Here is a 14,068-nt window from a genome sequence, read left to right on the forward strand (position 1 = left end):
GGTAAGAAACAAATCCAGCATTAAGATGTTTTAACCATAATAATGCTTCCTCCAGTAAAAAAAAATACAATTCTCTTGTAAACAATACTTGATCTGTGCGTATTTCTCTGCTGATTCAGACCGTTTTTTTTTTCAGCGGAGAACGCAATATTATGGATTATTGACTTTGAAGTTAAAAAACCCTTAATGTTGGATTTGTTTCTTCCAAACATGCAGCTTTTTGCTTGACAAGCCATTAATTGATGGACTGGAATGGTGTGGATTATTGTGATGTTTTTATTAGCTGTTTGGACTCTCATGCCCCGCCTTTCTGAAACGCATCAATTTTTACAAAGCTCATCGGTCTGAAAAGCTCTGATCGGTCAGCTATCCAGTGCATTGTGATTGGCTGAATACCTCAAGCGTGTGACGGAAATGTTACGCCCCTTACCATACTGTGATGCCATGTCCCGGCTGGAGCAACGAGAAAAAACATTAAAATCCATTATAAACGAGGCATTTGTTGCATCCAGTGGAGACATAATTACTGATTATAATGATTTATACTGTCTTTTTACGCGTTGCGTTGCATCGCGCCGCGTAAACATAAAACCATGTCTGGAAAAATGACAAACAACAAGTGCTACTTTACACTGCTCAAAACTTGCGTTTGAATCGTCAGTGGCAAATTCTTTAAATATAAAAAACTTACTTACAGGCTGCAAGTCAGAAGCGCCAGAATCTTGCAAAGTTGGAACTGCCCCACTTTATAGAAACAGACACCGGCATTGTAGGCTACTCTCACAGGAAACAGTCCTCATCCTCCGCAAAATGTGCTGCACACATCTGAATATTTGGGTTGTACTGTTCTGGAACAGTGTTGTAAATACAACTTAACCACTGATTTCTAGTTGTGTCCTCTTTTGGAAGACCAAACAAAGTAGTTCCGCTTTCACAACGAAACACACGGTGGGCTAGAGTGAGGAACGTAGGGCAGGTAGAGTGAGCGGAGGCGGGCGGGCGGGCTTGAGAACGGCGCGGCCGGCGAATTCGATGAAGGAGGCTTGCGGCAACCACATGTGACGACCCCGGGCTGGACTCCGCTTCGTCCACGGGGAAAGCTTTGATTTGAGACTTTAGTCTTTGCAACTTTACAGATCTTCTTTATGCACCAAGAGCTTGTAACACTCCAAAGAGAAAGGAAAAATTGAAATCGCATCATATGACCCCTTTAACCAGGAAAGGAGGACTTTTTTTCCCCAAATGCAGACATGAATTCAAATATAGATATATACTGATTTTGATGCTGGTCTAGGGTGATTGTTGCTGGCTAGTGCTGGTTTTGCTATTAGCCATGCTGTCCACCAGCCAAGTCTAAACTGAATATTGATTATATTTAAATGAAGATCCGTTGTTATGAAACATTATGTGACGCCAGCTTATTATTCATTAGTTTTTTTTTTTAGCTTATCATTTTGGCACAAAATCACATCCATTGAATAAACCATTGTTTTGTTGTTTTTCATAGTGGATCAGACCCGTATCGGCTGTACAACTTGGATGTTTTTCAGTATGAGCTACACAACCCAATGGCCCTTTATGGGGCAGTTCCTGTCCTCATATCTCATAGCAATGACCGCACCATGGGCATCTTCTGGCTCAATGCAGCAGAGACATGGGTGGACATCAGCTCAAATACAGCAGGAAAGGTGAGAGTGAGCAACCTGCTCTTTCTTTAGTTGTTTTTGTTAAATTGTCTAATGCTTTTGGTCTACCAGATTCAAATTAGGGAAGCATAATATATCAGAGAGCCTTGCAATATTGCCTGATGTTAACAGTTTGTTTGATCAGGCCTATCAGGTTTGGTATCAGTGCATATCTTTAAATGTTTTATAACAATTCCTTTAAATGTGTGTCCATATTTCAGACAGTGTTTGGAAAAATACTGGACTTCGTACAAGTTTCTAATGAAGTTCCTCAGACGGATGTACGCTGGATATCTGAGAGTGGACTTATTGATGTCTTTATCATGCTGGGACCAAAACCTGCGGATGTCTTCACTCAGTATGCCTCGCTTACAGGTACACAAACACAGGAAAAGGAAGTGCCACCACGCACATCACTGCATGCAGTGTTAATGCTAAACTTGGGAAACATTTTTGTAAAGGACATTCCATGTTGGTTTCAACTTAAATGTATAGTTCACTCAGTCTGTCATCATTTACTCCCCCTCATATTTTTCAAAACATAATGACATTTTGAAAAAAATTTTTGGCATAATATTGCTGACTGCCTTTAGATCTCAAATTTCATTCATGCTTTTCATTATTCAGATCCATAAAAACAAATGACATAATCATGACATAGTATGAAGGTAGAAAATAACCTGGAATATTATCTTACCGTTATCAAATATTACATTTGGTTCCATGTTGAACTGGAAGAGATATGTACAAATGTCTAACAATTGCATAGGGTTTAGTAGGGGAACCAAAATTTGCAAATAAACCAAGACTAACAAACCTGACTGTTTGAGTTAGATTGGTCTCAAAAATAATTTTGTAAAATATACCATATCTCACACACACTCTTGGAACTGAATTTTGTTGATAAACATCAATATGCATGGCTATTTATGAACCACTGCAGCATGAAAAATTGATTGAATGTATTCTGTTACTTCATAATCATTTGTTTTGTTAGAAAATGAATATGTAGATTTAATCAATTCGGGCTGCTTTTGATCAGTCATGAGGAATTTTATCTTAATATTGGTAATCCTTCGATTACATGTTCTTATAAGTTTCACATAATAATATATTCAAACAATTTTAGAATTAAATACATAATACATTTTTATCTTTCATAATATAGTTAATGTATAATTTTTAATTTCAAAGAATGTCTTTTTTTTTATTAACAAAAAAGAGATAAATGTAGTAATGAAAGGTTTGCTCATTAATGAGAAGTTATTAATCAGAAAAATAATAAGATATGACTTTTTATAAGATTACATTTTACATTAAATCTGAATCCATAAATCATATGCAGATTTTGAATCATTATTAGTGGTATAATGTCCTTTATTCTGTGTTCATAAGGTAGTTTGAAAGTGTTACATTTATCCTCCTAAACATAACCCTCTCTTTCTTAGGCACTCAGTCGTTTCCTCCTCTCTCTGCACTGGCATATCATCAGTGCCGCTGGAACTATAATGATCAGGAGGACGTAAAAACTGTCGACCAGGGCTTTGATGAGCATGACATCCCATATGACTTCATTTGGCTGGACATTGAACATGCAGATGGAAAGCGCTACTTCACCTGGGATCCCAGCAATTTCCCCCAACCTAAAGAAATGCTGCAGGGCCTGATGGACAAAAGACGCAAAGTGAGTGTCTGAAATTATATCTTATATCCAATCGGATAAAATCCAATGGATAAAATCAAGTCCCACCCTACTTTTCACAAATTACTTCACAATATGTCTAAATGTGGTTGTAAAGTCTGTTGCATCTTCTGTTTCACTACGACTTTAAGCTGTTATACTCACAATTTGCAAGGAAAATAAAAATAATGCAAGTAGTCCAATTCCACTTTATTCACCATTAAGTTTTCCAAAGAAAAAGTGAATGCAAATCATTAGTATGTTCAATAAAATGTAGCTTATGGTTATATTGCTAGCAAACCAATTGTGAATATATAATGAATATCACAGAGTCCAAAATCATTTGAATTACTAAAGGCTTTGATAAATTTGTGACATTGTTTTTTTCGGTCTCCTCAGCTAGTGGCCATTGTAGATCCTCACATCAGGGTGGACAGCGGCTACAAGATTCACAATGAGATTCGCTCCAAAAACTTTTATGTCAAAAACAAAGATGGAGGAGACTATGAAGGCTGGTGTTGGCCAGGTGTGTAGCTACTCATCCAGCTGTCTTAAAATCAATGTGACAAACTCTTCGGAGCTCTGAAATTAATTGTTTTCTCTGCTGAAGGTAATTCGGGCTATCCAGACTTTACTAACCCTGAGATGAGAGCCTGGTGGGCCAGACAGTTTGCATATGACCAGTATGAGGTGTGGGTTTCTCATTAGATTGTCTTTCAAGACGCAAAGTGAGTGTCTGAAATTATATCTTATATCCAATCGGATAAAATCCAATGGATAAAATCAAGTCCCACCCTACTTTTCACAAATTACTTCACAATATGTCTAAATGTGGTTGTAAAGTCTGTTGCATCTTCTGTTTCACTACGACTTTAAGCTGTTATACTCACAATTTGCAAGGAAAATAAAAAATAATGCAAGTAGTCCAATTCCACTTTATTCACCATTAAGTTTTCCAAAGAAAAAGTGAATGCAAATCATTAGTATGTTCAATAAAATGTAGCTTATGGTTATATTGCTAGCAAACCGATTGTGAATATATAATGAATATCACAGAGTCCAAAATCATTTGAATTACTAAAGGCTTTGATAAATTTGTGACATTGTTTTTTTCGGTCTCCTCAGCTAGTGGCCATTGTAGATCCTCACATCAGGGTGGACAGCGGCTACAAGATTCACAATGAGATTCGCTCCAAAAACTTTTATGTCAAAAACAAAGATGGAGGAGACTATGAAGGCTGGTGTTGGCCAGGTGTGTAGCTACTCATCCAGCTGTCTTAAAATCAATGTGACAAACTCTTCGGAGCTCTGAAATTAATTGTTTTCTCTGCTGAAGGTAATTCGGGCTATCCAGACTTTACTAACCCTGAGATGAGAGCCTGGTGGGCCAGCCAGTTTGCATATGACCAGTATGAGGTGTGGGTTTCTCATTAGATTGTCTTTCAAAATTAAAATGTTAACATTGATGATTTTAGTATTGTATTTTTATGAAATGTTGTGTGTCTTTGTCCAGGGTTCCATGGAGAATCAGTACATCTGGAATGACATGAATGAGCCGTCTGTGTTTAATGGGCCTGAGGTCACCATGCACAAAGATGCACTTCATGGTGTCTGGGAGCACAGAGATGTTCACAATCTTTATGGGCTCTATGTGGTGAGAGAACCTTTTTTTGTGATATGTTTGTTTGCTTATTCATTTATGTATTTTTATTCAGTTTTTTAAAGGGTTAGTTCACCCAAAAATGAAAATTCTGTCATTAATTACTCACCCTCGGGTCGTTTCAAACCCGTAAGACCTTCGTTAATCTTCGGAACACAATTCAAGATATTTTTGATGAAATCAGAGGGCTCTCTGACCCTCCCATAGACAGCAAGGTAACTACCACGTTCAAGGTCCAGAAAAGTACCAAGATGATCGACAAAGTAGTCCGTGTGAACTATCCCTATCTCACATATGCCCACATGTCCAGGCCACATTTTAACCCCAAAATTACAAGAAATAAACATATTTAGCATTTAATATTTAGCTAAATTAAGCATACCTTTAAATGATTTTAGGATTTATATATAATTATCATTATGATATAATCCAATTAGGTCAGTGTCACCAATTATTATTGAATATGTAAGTTTAATTTAGCTAATGTTAAGTATTTTAATACTAGTAAAATTCTCACTAGTGTAAGGTGGGCAATGGTTTTTTATCACATTCTCAAAAATATAAAAAATTCACACACGCAGGAAAAAATGACAAATGAAGGTATATATTTGATAAGATATCAAAGTGTGAGAGAAAAAGGTGTTTTATTCTTTACTGCCAGGCTCATGTTAAAAGTGCAAAAGAGCATATTTTCGCAAACTCACTGCGAAAATCTGGTTGGATACTTTTATCGATTTATCGATTATTGAATTACAGGGTAAATTGTCATGTGACAACTTGTCCTGCTATCAGTGTAACAGGTTAATCTGACCTGCCCTGCTATCAGTGTAACAGATTATTCTGACCTGATATATCTTGGAGAGAAAAAAAGTTTTATGGTTACAATCTGCATTTATTATAGATTACTCTTGTCAGTGTTGCATTCATATATACATATTTACCAAACAGCTATAGACAAAATAAATGGTATTATAATTTTGTGTGTTTATACATATATATTAGGGCTGCCCAGTTGACCAACCTGGCTTAGTCGATCAAAATTTCATTAGTCGCTTAATCGCAGAAAAAAAATCCACAGGAACTGACGAAGTCACGTAGTCCATGATAGACAGATCATTAATAGCTAGTCTATATCTATAGAAAATGTCTACTTTTAAATGAACCAATTCAAATGGAAAACAAATATTTTTAGATTATGTAATCCGTATAAAACGTGCATGTCCACTGTGGATATGACGAGTCAGTGTCGTCGACTTCGTCACTGCAGCCGAAAATACAGAAAACACTTATAAAAAATTATTGTAATGTTAAGGCAGATTTCTTGCTGGTTTTTTTTCCTGACGCATTAATAATCATTACTTTTGCCGGTGTGCTGTGGCAAGCTTTATGCATGCGCTTGAGCGTTGATAGGCTATAGGCAATTAAAGGCTGATTATTATGAATTATGTGGTTTATTAATGTAAACATGCGAATAGTCGATTAATCGCTTAAAATGAACGACTACTAGTCGACCAGAAAAATCTTTAGTCGAGGGCAGCCCTAATACAGGTGCATCTTTGTATTTATGAAGTATGTATGAAGTATTCTAATTTGTTGAGATAGTGAATTGGTGGGTTTTTGTGAAATGTGAGCCAAAATCATCCCAATTAAAAGAAACAAAGGCTTAAACTTTTTAAATCTGTGTGCTTGAAATTTATTTAATACACGAGTTTCAAAATTTGAGTTGAATTACTGAAATAAATGAACTTTTCCACGACATTCTAATTTATTGAGATGCACCTGTATATATGTATAAACTGGTATGGATAAAATGTTAAAAAGGAGACACTCAGTATTAAAAGATTTGTGTGATACAGAAAAGGAAAATGAAGGGCTGGGAAAGACTGAAGTAGCTGTGGTTTCTTTCTTAACGATAATTTTGTGTACCAGCAAAAGGCGACTGCCGACGGCCTGATTCTGCGTTCAGGAGGAGTGCAGAGACCTTTCGTTCTGACCCGAGCATTTTTTGCTGGATCCCAGCGCTACGGTGAGAGGCACATTCACGTTGCACGCAAGGCTTGTTTGTGTTTGTACCGAAGCGTTTAGTGACAGATTCCTGTCTCCGTTGCTCAGGTGCGGTGTGGACGGGAGATAACGCTGCTGAATGGGGTCATCTGAAGGTCTCCATCCCCATGTGCTTGAGTCTGGGCTTAGTGGGCATCTCTTTCTGTGGAGGTGAGTGATAAGAGGTGCTGACCTTTAGTATACACACTGATGCAAATGAGAAATGACGTACAATGCTTGCAATGGGTAAACAAAACTGCTTTTATATTTAAATAATGGCCACCAAAAGTGAACTTGCCAATGTCTCTCATTAATTGAGAGCAAAAAAAAAGGTTTTGTTTCAATCAGTATAAAATGTCTTGTTAATTTTTAAATGTTTCACTCAAATTATGCAGTATGAAGGCAAATACCTATGTATTGAATAAGAAATTTTTTTTAAAATTGTTTTTTATTTATTATTTTTTTTTATTTTACTGTGAATCCTTACTGAATCTGATATCTTAATCATATTCCCACCAGGACATTTTTGTGATGGTATTTGTGGCATTTTTTGTTGTTATTTTTCAGTGGCATTTGCACGCCACTATTGCATCTTAGTGTATAATAACTGAATAAACCGAAAGGATGTTCATACTCGGCACAAGAAAACAGTGATGCAATATAATATTAATGCAATATAATTATATACAGCAAGAAAAATATAACTTTTTAAGTCAAGTTATAAATGGCATAAATGAACTAAAGGCAAATTATGTCATTCTACTCGAAAAACTTAACATTATGGGTCAGTCAATAATATGTTTTATGTCCGTAAATGAGAATGACTGGAAAACATTAAAAAAAAAAAAAAATCCAAATTTTTGACCAGTAGTGTATGTTACTCTAATAATAATAACATTAGTATGGCCTGTTGATTGTCTGCCGGTAACCTCTCATGCTGTACCTGTCTACCTCTTCCTCAGCTGATGTTGGTGGCTTCTTTAAACATCCCAGCGCTGAACTTTTGGTGCGATGGTACCAGGCGGGAGCTTACCAGCCATTTTTCCGTGCACATGCTCACATAGACACACCCCGCAGGGAACCCTGGCTGTTTGGACCCGAGAACACCGCCCTCATCCGGGAGGCGATACGCCAGCGATATGCTCTCCTGCCTTACTGGTACCAGCTTTTCTACAACACACACCGCACCGGACAGCCTGTTATGAGGTGAGTCAGCCCAAGACAATCAAGGTCTGGAAATAGTGGGGGCTTGGGGAAAAATGCCCTCCAAATTCAATATAAAGGGGGAAAAAAATGATGGCTTTCATGATTAAAGTGAAATGTGAACATGTAAGAAGAGTTGATTGCAGCATTACATTTAGATCTACTCATGTTGCTCAGATTTTTAATTTTTTTTTTGCATCAAGATTTATAATCAACCACACACGTTTCTGTTAAGCACATGAATGCAGAGGCATTTTGATTAGTTATCTGAAAACGCCAGTGTTTTGTTCAGTCCAGATCGATTCTGCACTCTTGTGAATTAACTTTGTGAGAACTAATATAATTTTTTATATAAATGTGGTATTAGATTTTGAAAATAGCAGATCTCATACAGTGTTAATTAGGGGTTCATATAATTAATTCTCTTAACTTTTTACAGACCTTTATGGGTAGAGTATCCTGATGATGTCGCCACTTTCTCAATCGAGGATGAGTACTTGATTGGTGAGTTTTTATACATAAATTATAATTAGCCCAAATAAATGTTGCAGAGAAGGCTAACAGGTTTATTTCTCTTCATAGGGAAGGATTTGCTGGTGCATCCCGTCACTGATGAGGGCGCTACTGGTGTTACAGCCTATCTGCCTGGGAAAGGCGAGGTAATGTGTTTTTCAACACTGAATGGCACAGTCTGAATGGATATTTATCTCTTCCAAGTCTCTCTAAAGTCTCAAACACTTTCTCTGGGTTTCTATTGTAGGTCTGGTATGATGTTCACACTTTCCAGAAGCATGATGGAGATCAGAGCCTCTACATTCCTGTCACCATGAGCTCTGTGAGTCTAGACAGTTTGACTTTTTTTAATGTTACTCAAATTTGTTTTAGATGATTTTCAGACCTTACCATGACAGGTCAAATGGATTTTTACTTTCCAACTTATTTCAATGTTTTCTATAATTGCAGCAATATTTTGTGTTTCAGTATTTCTCAGACAGCTAAATCCTGCTTTTCTGTGTTGTATCTCTACTTTCTCTGTCTCGTGTTTCAGATCCCAGTTTTCCAGCGAGGAGGGTCCATTATTTGCAGGAAAGACCGTGTTAGGAGATCTTCATCCTGTATGGAGAATGACCCATACACTCTTTATGTTGCGCTCAGTTCTCAGGTGATTCAGTGTATCCTAGTACATATAGGAGTCAAAATCTGCTAAGGGGTAATTAAATGTAACAAATCATGTAAGGTTTTCAACCTTTTATCAAACTTTTATAATTGCCTTAATATTTTAAATTAAGAAGATAATATTCAAACTACAGTTTATACAAATCACCTGTCAATTTCCAGAATCTATGCTTATATATTATGATCAAAATATTGAAATCATGAATGCCAGAATCAAAATTTGTAATTGAGCATTAAAAAATCTGTCAAAACCAACACGTTGAACAATGTTCACTATCCCAGTGAGGTTTTTCAATTGGATTGGCATTTATTCTCTTTAACATGCATTGAAGTATTTCACTCAATTCCCTGATCAATCCGATTTAATTTCAGTGAGTGACGAACAAATACACTTGTGTGTTATGTATTCTGCATGTTATCGTCTTTGACAAACAGCATGTTGAAGACGCTTCGGCTGCTATTTTCTCCCTCTCAATGGTACATACTACTGTGTATTGTGCACGTTATGTTTTGACAGACATTGATGCTCTGATGTTCAAATTATGTGATTTGAGAACCGATGGATTGGTAATAATTATTTCTTAGCTGGTAGATATTCAGTGAAATGAGTGTGTTATGTCGATGTTGTAAGTTATAATATTCCAACTGACAGTCAGCAAGTTTTTGATGGACGTTATGATGTGCGTACGGGGTGAAAATGATTGATTTTTTGGGTAATTATGAAACATGCTGAAGACGTTCCAAGTGGGGTTTGTGGCTTTATTTTATGGCTTAAATACATTGCATGTTACTCAGAAATAGCTTTGGCTTGTCAAAAATGTTACGTTCACCTGTCACAAATACGTTAACTTCTGATGCATAAAGTTGTTTTTGTCTCTTATAACAAAAAATCTTTTATTTAAACCCATGAAAATGCAGATGCTGTTGTAAATAATAGTGAAAAATCACTTTTTAAAACTGTGGTTCCCCGTAGCAAATTTTGACTCTTATACACGTATTCAGTTCTGAAATCCAAACAGAAATCAACGTTTCATATTTGATATACATGGATATTGTTTTCATCTGTGTTTAGTAGCGCTTCACATTCACTGCTGTCTTGTGCTTCAGGGTTCTGCTGAAGGAGAGCTGTACATCGATGACTTCCATACCTTTAGCTTTGAAGAAGCAAAGCAGTTTGTCCACAGACATCTATCTTTCTCTGCCAACACGCTGTCTTCCAGGTCAGTCTGCTCTCTTTTTCTTTATAGCTCTTTTTGGTGTTAATTTAGATTAAAAAACAGCAATGCCATGCTGTTTCTAATCATTTGGTCCCTCATCTATCTGTTTTTTATTTTTGTTTTCTCAGAAATCTGGCTCCAGACTCCCAGTTTTCCACTGCCTCTTGGATAGAAAAAATTGTGATCATTGGAGGGAGTCAACCGTCCTCTGTCACACTGAAAAATGCAGGTCAGTGTCACTGTTATATTATAGTGGTTAACTGCTAATATCATTGGCTTGCGTATGATAAATTACTTATGATTTTCCATAGGTTTACAGGTGCATCTCAATAAATTAGAATGTCGTGGAAAAGTTCATTTATTTCAGTAATTCAACTCAAATTGTGAAACTCGTGTATTAAATAAATTCAATGCACACAGACTGAAGTAGTTTAAGTCTTTGGTTCTTTTAATTGGGATGATTTTGGCTCACATTTAACAAAAACCCACCAATTCACTAATGTCATGCAATCTGCTTTGGCATTCTCACAAGCTTCTACCATGCAGGCTCTCATCAAACAATCTGATAAGCAACCGTTAAAATAATAGGAAAATAATAAGATTTACTAAAAAATATGTTGTTTTTAGGGGTGTTTACACGACACTGAACAGGGAAAATATTTAATGCATTTTAGTTGTTCATTTACTCAACAATGGCATTTTGAGGAGCTAAAAACTTAAACTTTTGAAAACAGTTTTCAAAGTGCAAGTTTAAAATGGAACCATTTTTGTTTCTGAGAAAACTACGAAACTTTGACCTTGTGAAAATGCTGTCATGCGCATTCATATGACAAGTTCAGTCTATAGGAATGTGTATGTGTGCAGGCGTGTAGTGCAGTGGCGAGCGGTGACTTTTTTTTTTTTTACCGGGTATGCTGAGTGCTAAAATTAAGACACATGGACTGAATCATTTTTTTTAAATTCCCAGTCTATAGGAGTTAAATCTCCCACACGGGTGACACTACTCCAATATGCAGAGTATCCAAAAGAATAATATATAAGAATAATAAGTTGCAACGTTGCAAAGAACAATAAAATCAGAGAAGGAATTTAACTGTAAGCGACACGAGCACACGCAAAACAAAGGGAACAATAACATCTTAATGTTTAAAATGTTCAGAAGATTGTTTCTTTCTTTTCCTGCTTTTAATTATTAAAATTTATGTTTTTTTTAATTTACCACGTTGACAATATCTTCAACATACATTGTCTATGACCAAAAATGTAAGAAGATATGTTTTCAGTGGACTTTTAAAATTCACTTTGCTTGACAAAACATAAAAATATACAGTTACACTGTTTTTGTTTTCTTTTGATTTAGTCGAGTTGGTTTTGCATCAAACAGTGTGATTTTCGGTAATTGAGATCTGACAGCAACAGTGCATTTTTCTGCTTGGCTGAGTGCTTCACGGACAGCTTACCTCGTGCATGAAATCATCTGCATGCGAGCAAACCAGTGAGAACGCGCTACAATTCTGACAAGTCACAGCGACAGAGCAGAGGCGCCAAACACAGAAACTTCTGTCACCGACGTAGATTTACAGAAAATGACTGCCGTTTAGCAAATAAATAATTTTACGTGCTTATTCCTAACTCTTTAAGCTTTAAGTTACATTGTAAATGACAAGGGATCAACTTATAATCATGTTTATATTAATAACCCCGTGAATTTATTCTCTCAAATGGCCTGGGTATGCAGAGCATTCGCAGCTTATATGGATGGAACGCCACTGGTGTCATGTTTCTTAACAAAGTGACCACCTACTGGCCTAGCATGAATAATACTGTGTTTTTTGTTATTTTCTAGCATCTGTGTGAACGGGGATCATCAATGTTGTCGTCTGTATGCAGAATTTTTCAAAAACGTAAAGGAAATACTTTTCAGTTTTAAGTACAGTGATCATTGTCATTAAAACATACCCTTAATGTCCAAGGCCATGCAATCAAAAAATATGAAACCAAATTTAAATAAAATAATTTGGTAGAACATCACTGCAACAAACTTGAACAAAAGGGACAGTTTAAAGGGACCGTTTAAATGGATAGTTCACCCAAAAAATGAAAATTCTGTCATTTACTCACTCTCAAGTTGTTTCAAACCTGTGTGAATTTCTTTCTTCTGCTGAACACAAAAGAAAATATTTTAAAGAATGTTGGTAACAGTTGACTGTATCCATTTCAGTCAATTGTATCCATTTTTCAATACTATGGAGGTCAATGACTACTGCCAACTGTTTGTTTCCCAGCCTTCTTCAAAATAGTATATTTTGTGTTCAACAGAAGAAACTAACTCGCACAGGTTTGAAACAAATTGAGGGAGAGTAAATGACAAAAGTTTTTTTTTTTTTTTTTGGGTGAACTTTAAATAAGGATTCACATACAACAAGGATAATGGTTTTTGCTGTCAAAAATGCGTTTTGTGCAGTTATTTATTGATTTATTGGATGCTGACAAAATTTAGAAACCAAACACTTACACAGTTGTACTTATATTTACTGCTGATAGTAATAAAAATATTTTTCTCCACTTTGGACAACTCAAAGTATCAAAATGTTTATTGTACAAAAGTAAATTTGGGCCCTGAAGTAAGACCCGCTGAAAACCACTGACTTTGCACAACATATGGAGTTTTGTTTTTTTTTGTCTCGTTTTCAGATGGTACAGAGTCTGCTTTAGAGTTTGAGTTTGACTCTACACTTGCAGTTTTGACTCTACGTAAGCCAGGGGTCAACGCAGCGGCAGACTGGACCGTAGTCTTGCGGTAACACAAGGATGACATGCAAACAACAGAGAAAAGATCAGCGCTTAATATCACTTGACCAGACACAAACAATACAAAATGAGAGACCAAACTGCGAATGGGAACATGCATAGAAGAATTGAGAAATCAGATGTTTTTAAGACCATATTTGTATGTGTTGAGATAAATATGAATGCAAACCAATTTTGGGAAGCCATCAGTGAAGTACAGGACCAGCATAATAAGAGAGGTGTTTGATGAGATTAAAGACAGGCATTTGACATTCATATTAACAAACTAATAACTGGTTGGAAGTTAAAACAAAAATATAGATTATGTTGATTATAGACTTAGATTTTTTTTTTTTCTGTCTCAGGTCATGAAGTGGTTTGGCATTAAAAATAAATTTTAACATTCAGAAATGAAAAATCATGTGCACTGGGATATTTTTTTATTTTTTTTTTCATTTTTCACTGGGCAATAGTTTGTTAAAATTAAAAAAGTTAAAATGATGAATAGTCAATAATATTTAATATTTTGACATTAAAGAACAACACATCCTGATTAATGGGTGAATCTTAAGTATTTCACTCCAAAATCTAAAGAAATAAGTAATATTTTATT

At 35.9% G+C, this 14,068-nt stretch overlaps 1 protein-coding gene across 1 annotated transcript in view; it reads left to right on the top strand.

Annotated features, from left to right (window-relative positions):
• ganaba (glucosidase II alpha subunit a) overlaps positions 1 to 13,818 on the top strand; it is a 23,464-nt gene extending 9,646 nt beyond the window's left edge. Inside the window, exons 9-24 of the mRNA XM_016229208.1 lie at positions 1,508 to 1,688; positions 1,907 to 2,060; positions 3,134 to 3,369; positions 3,766 to 3,892; positions 3,977 to 4,056; positions 4,880 to 5,020; positions 6,956 to 7,052; positions 7,139 to 7,240; positions 8,032 to 8,275; positions 8,712 to 8,776; positions 8,855 to 8,931; positions 9,033 to 9,107; positions 9,321 to 9,434; positions 10,556 to 10,668; positions 10,794 to 10,894; positions 13,360 to 13,818. Of these exons, the coding sequence (XP_016084694.1) occupies positions 1,508 to 1,688; positions 1,907 to 2,060; positions 3,134 to 3,369; positions 3,766 to 3,892; positions 3,977 to 4,056; positions 4,880 to 5,020; positions 6,956 to 7,052; positions 7,139 to 7,240; positions 8,032 to 8,275; positions 8,712 to 8,776; positions 8,855 to 8,931; positions 9,033 to 9,107; positions 9,321 to 9,434; positions 10,556 to 10,668; positions 10,794 to 10,894; positions 13,360 to 13,469 (2,017 nt within the window). The 3' untranslated portion in view covers positions 13,470 to 13,818. The remainder of the gene's footprint in view (positions 1 to 1,507; positions 1,689 to 1,906; positions 2,061 to 3,133; positions 3,370 to 3,765; positions 3,893 to 3,976; positions 4,057 to 4,879; positions 5,021 to 6,955; positions 7,053 to 7,138; positions 7,241 to 8,031; positions 8,276 to 8,711; positions 8,777 to 8,854; positions 8,932 to 9,032; positions 9,108 to 9,320; positions 9,435 to 10,555; positions 10,669 to 10,793; positions 10,895 to 13,359) is intronic.
• The last annotated feature ends 250 nt before the right edge of the window (positions 13,819 to 14,068 follow it).

Source organism: Sinocyclocheilus grahami, unplaced genomic scaffold (genome assembly GCF_001515645.1).
Source record: "Sinocyclocheilus grahami isolate Dianchi unplaced genomic scaffold, SAMN03320097.WGS_v1.1 scaffold349.1, whole genome shotgun sequence".
NCBI classification, from domain to species: domain Eukaryota; kingdom Metazoa; phylum Chordata; class Actinopteri; order Cypriniformes; family Cyprinidae; genus Sinocyclocheilus; species Sinocyclocheilus grahami.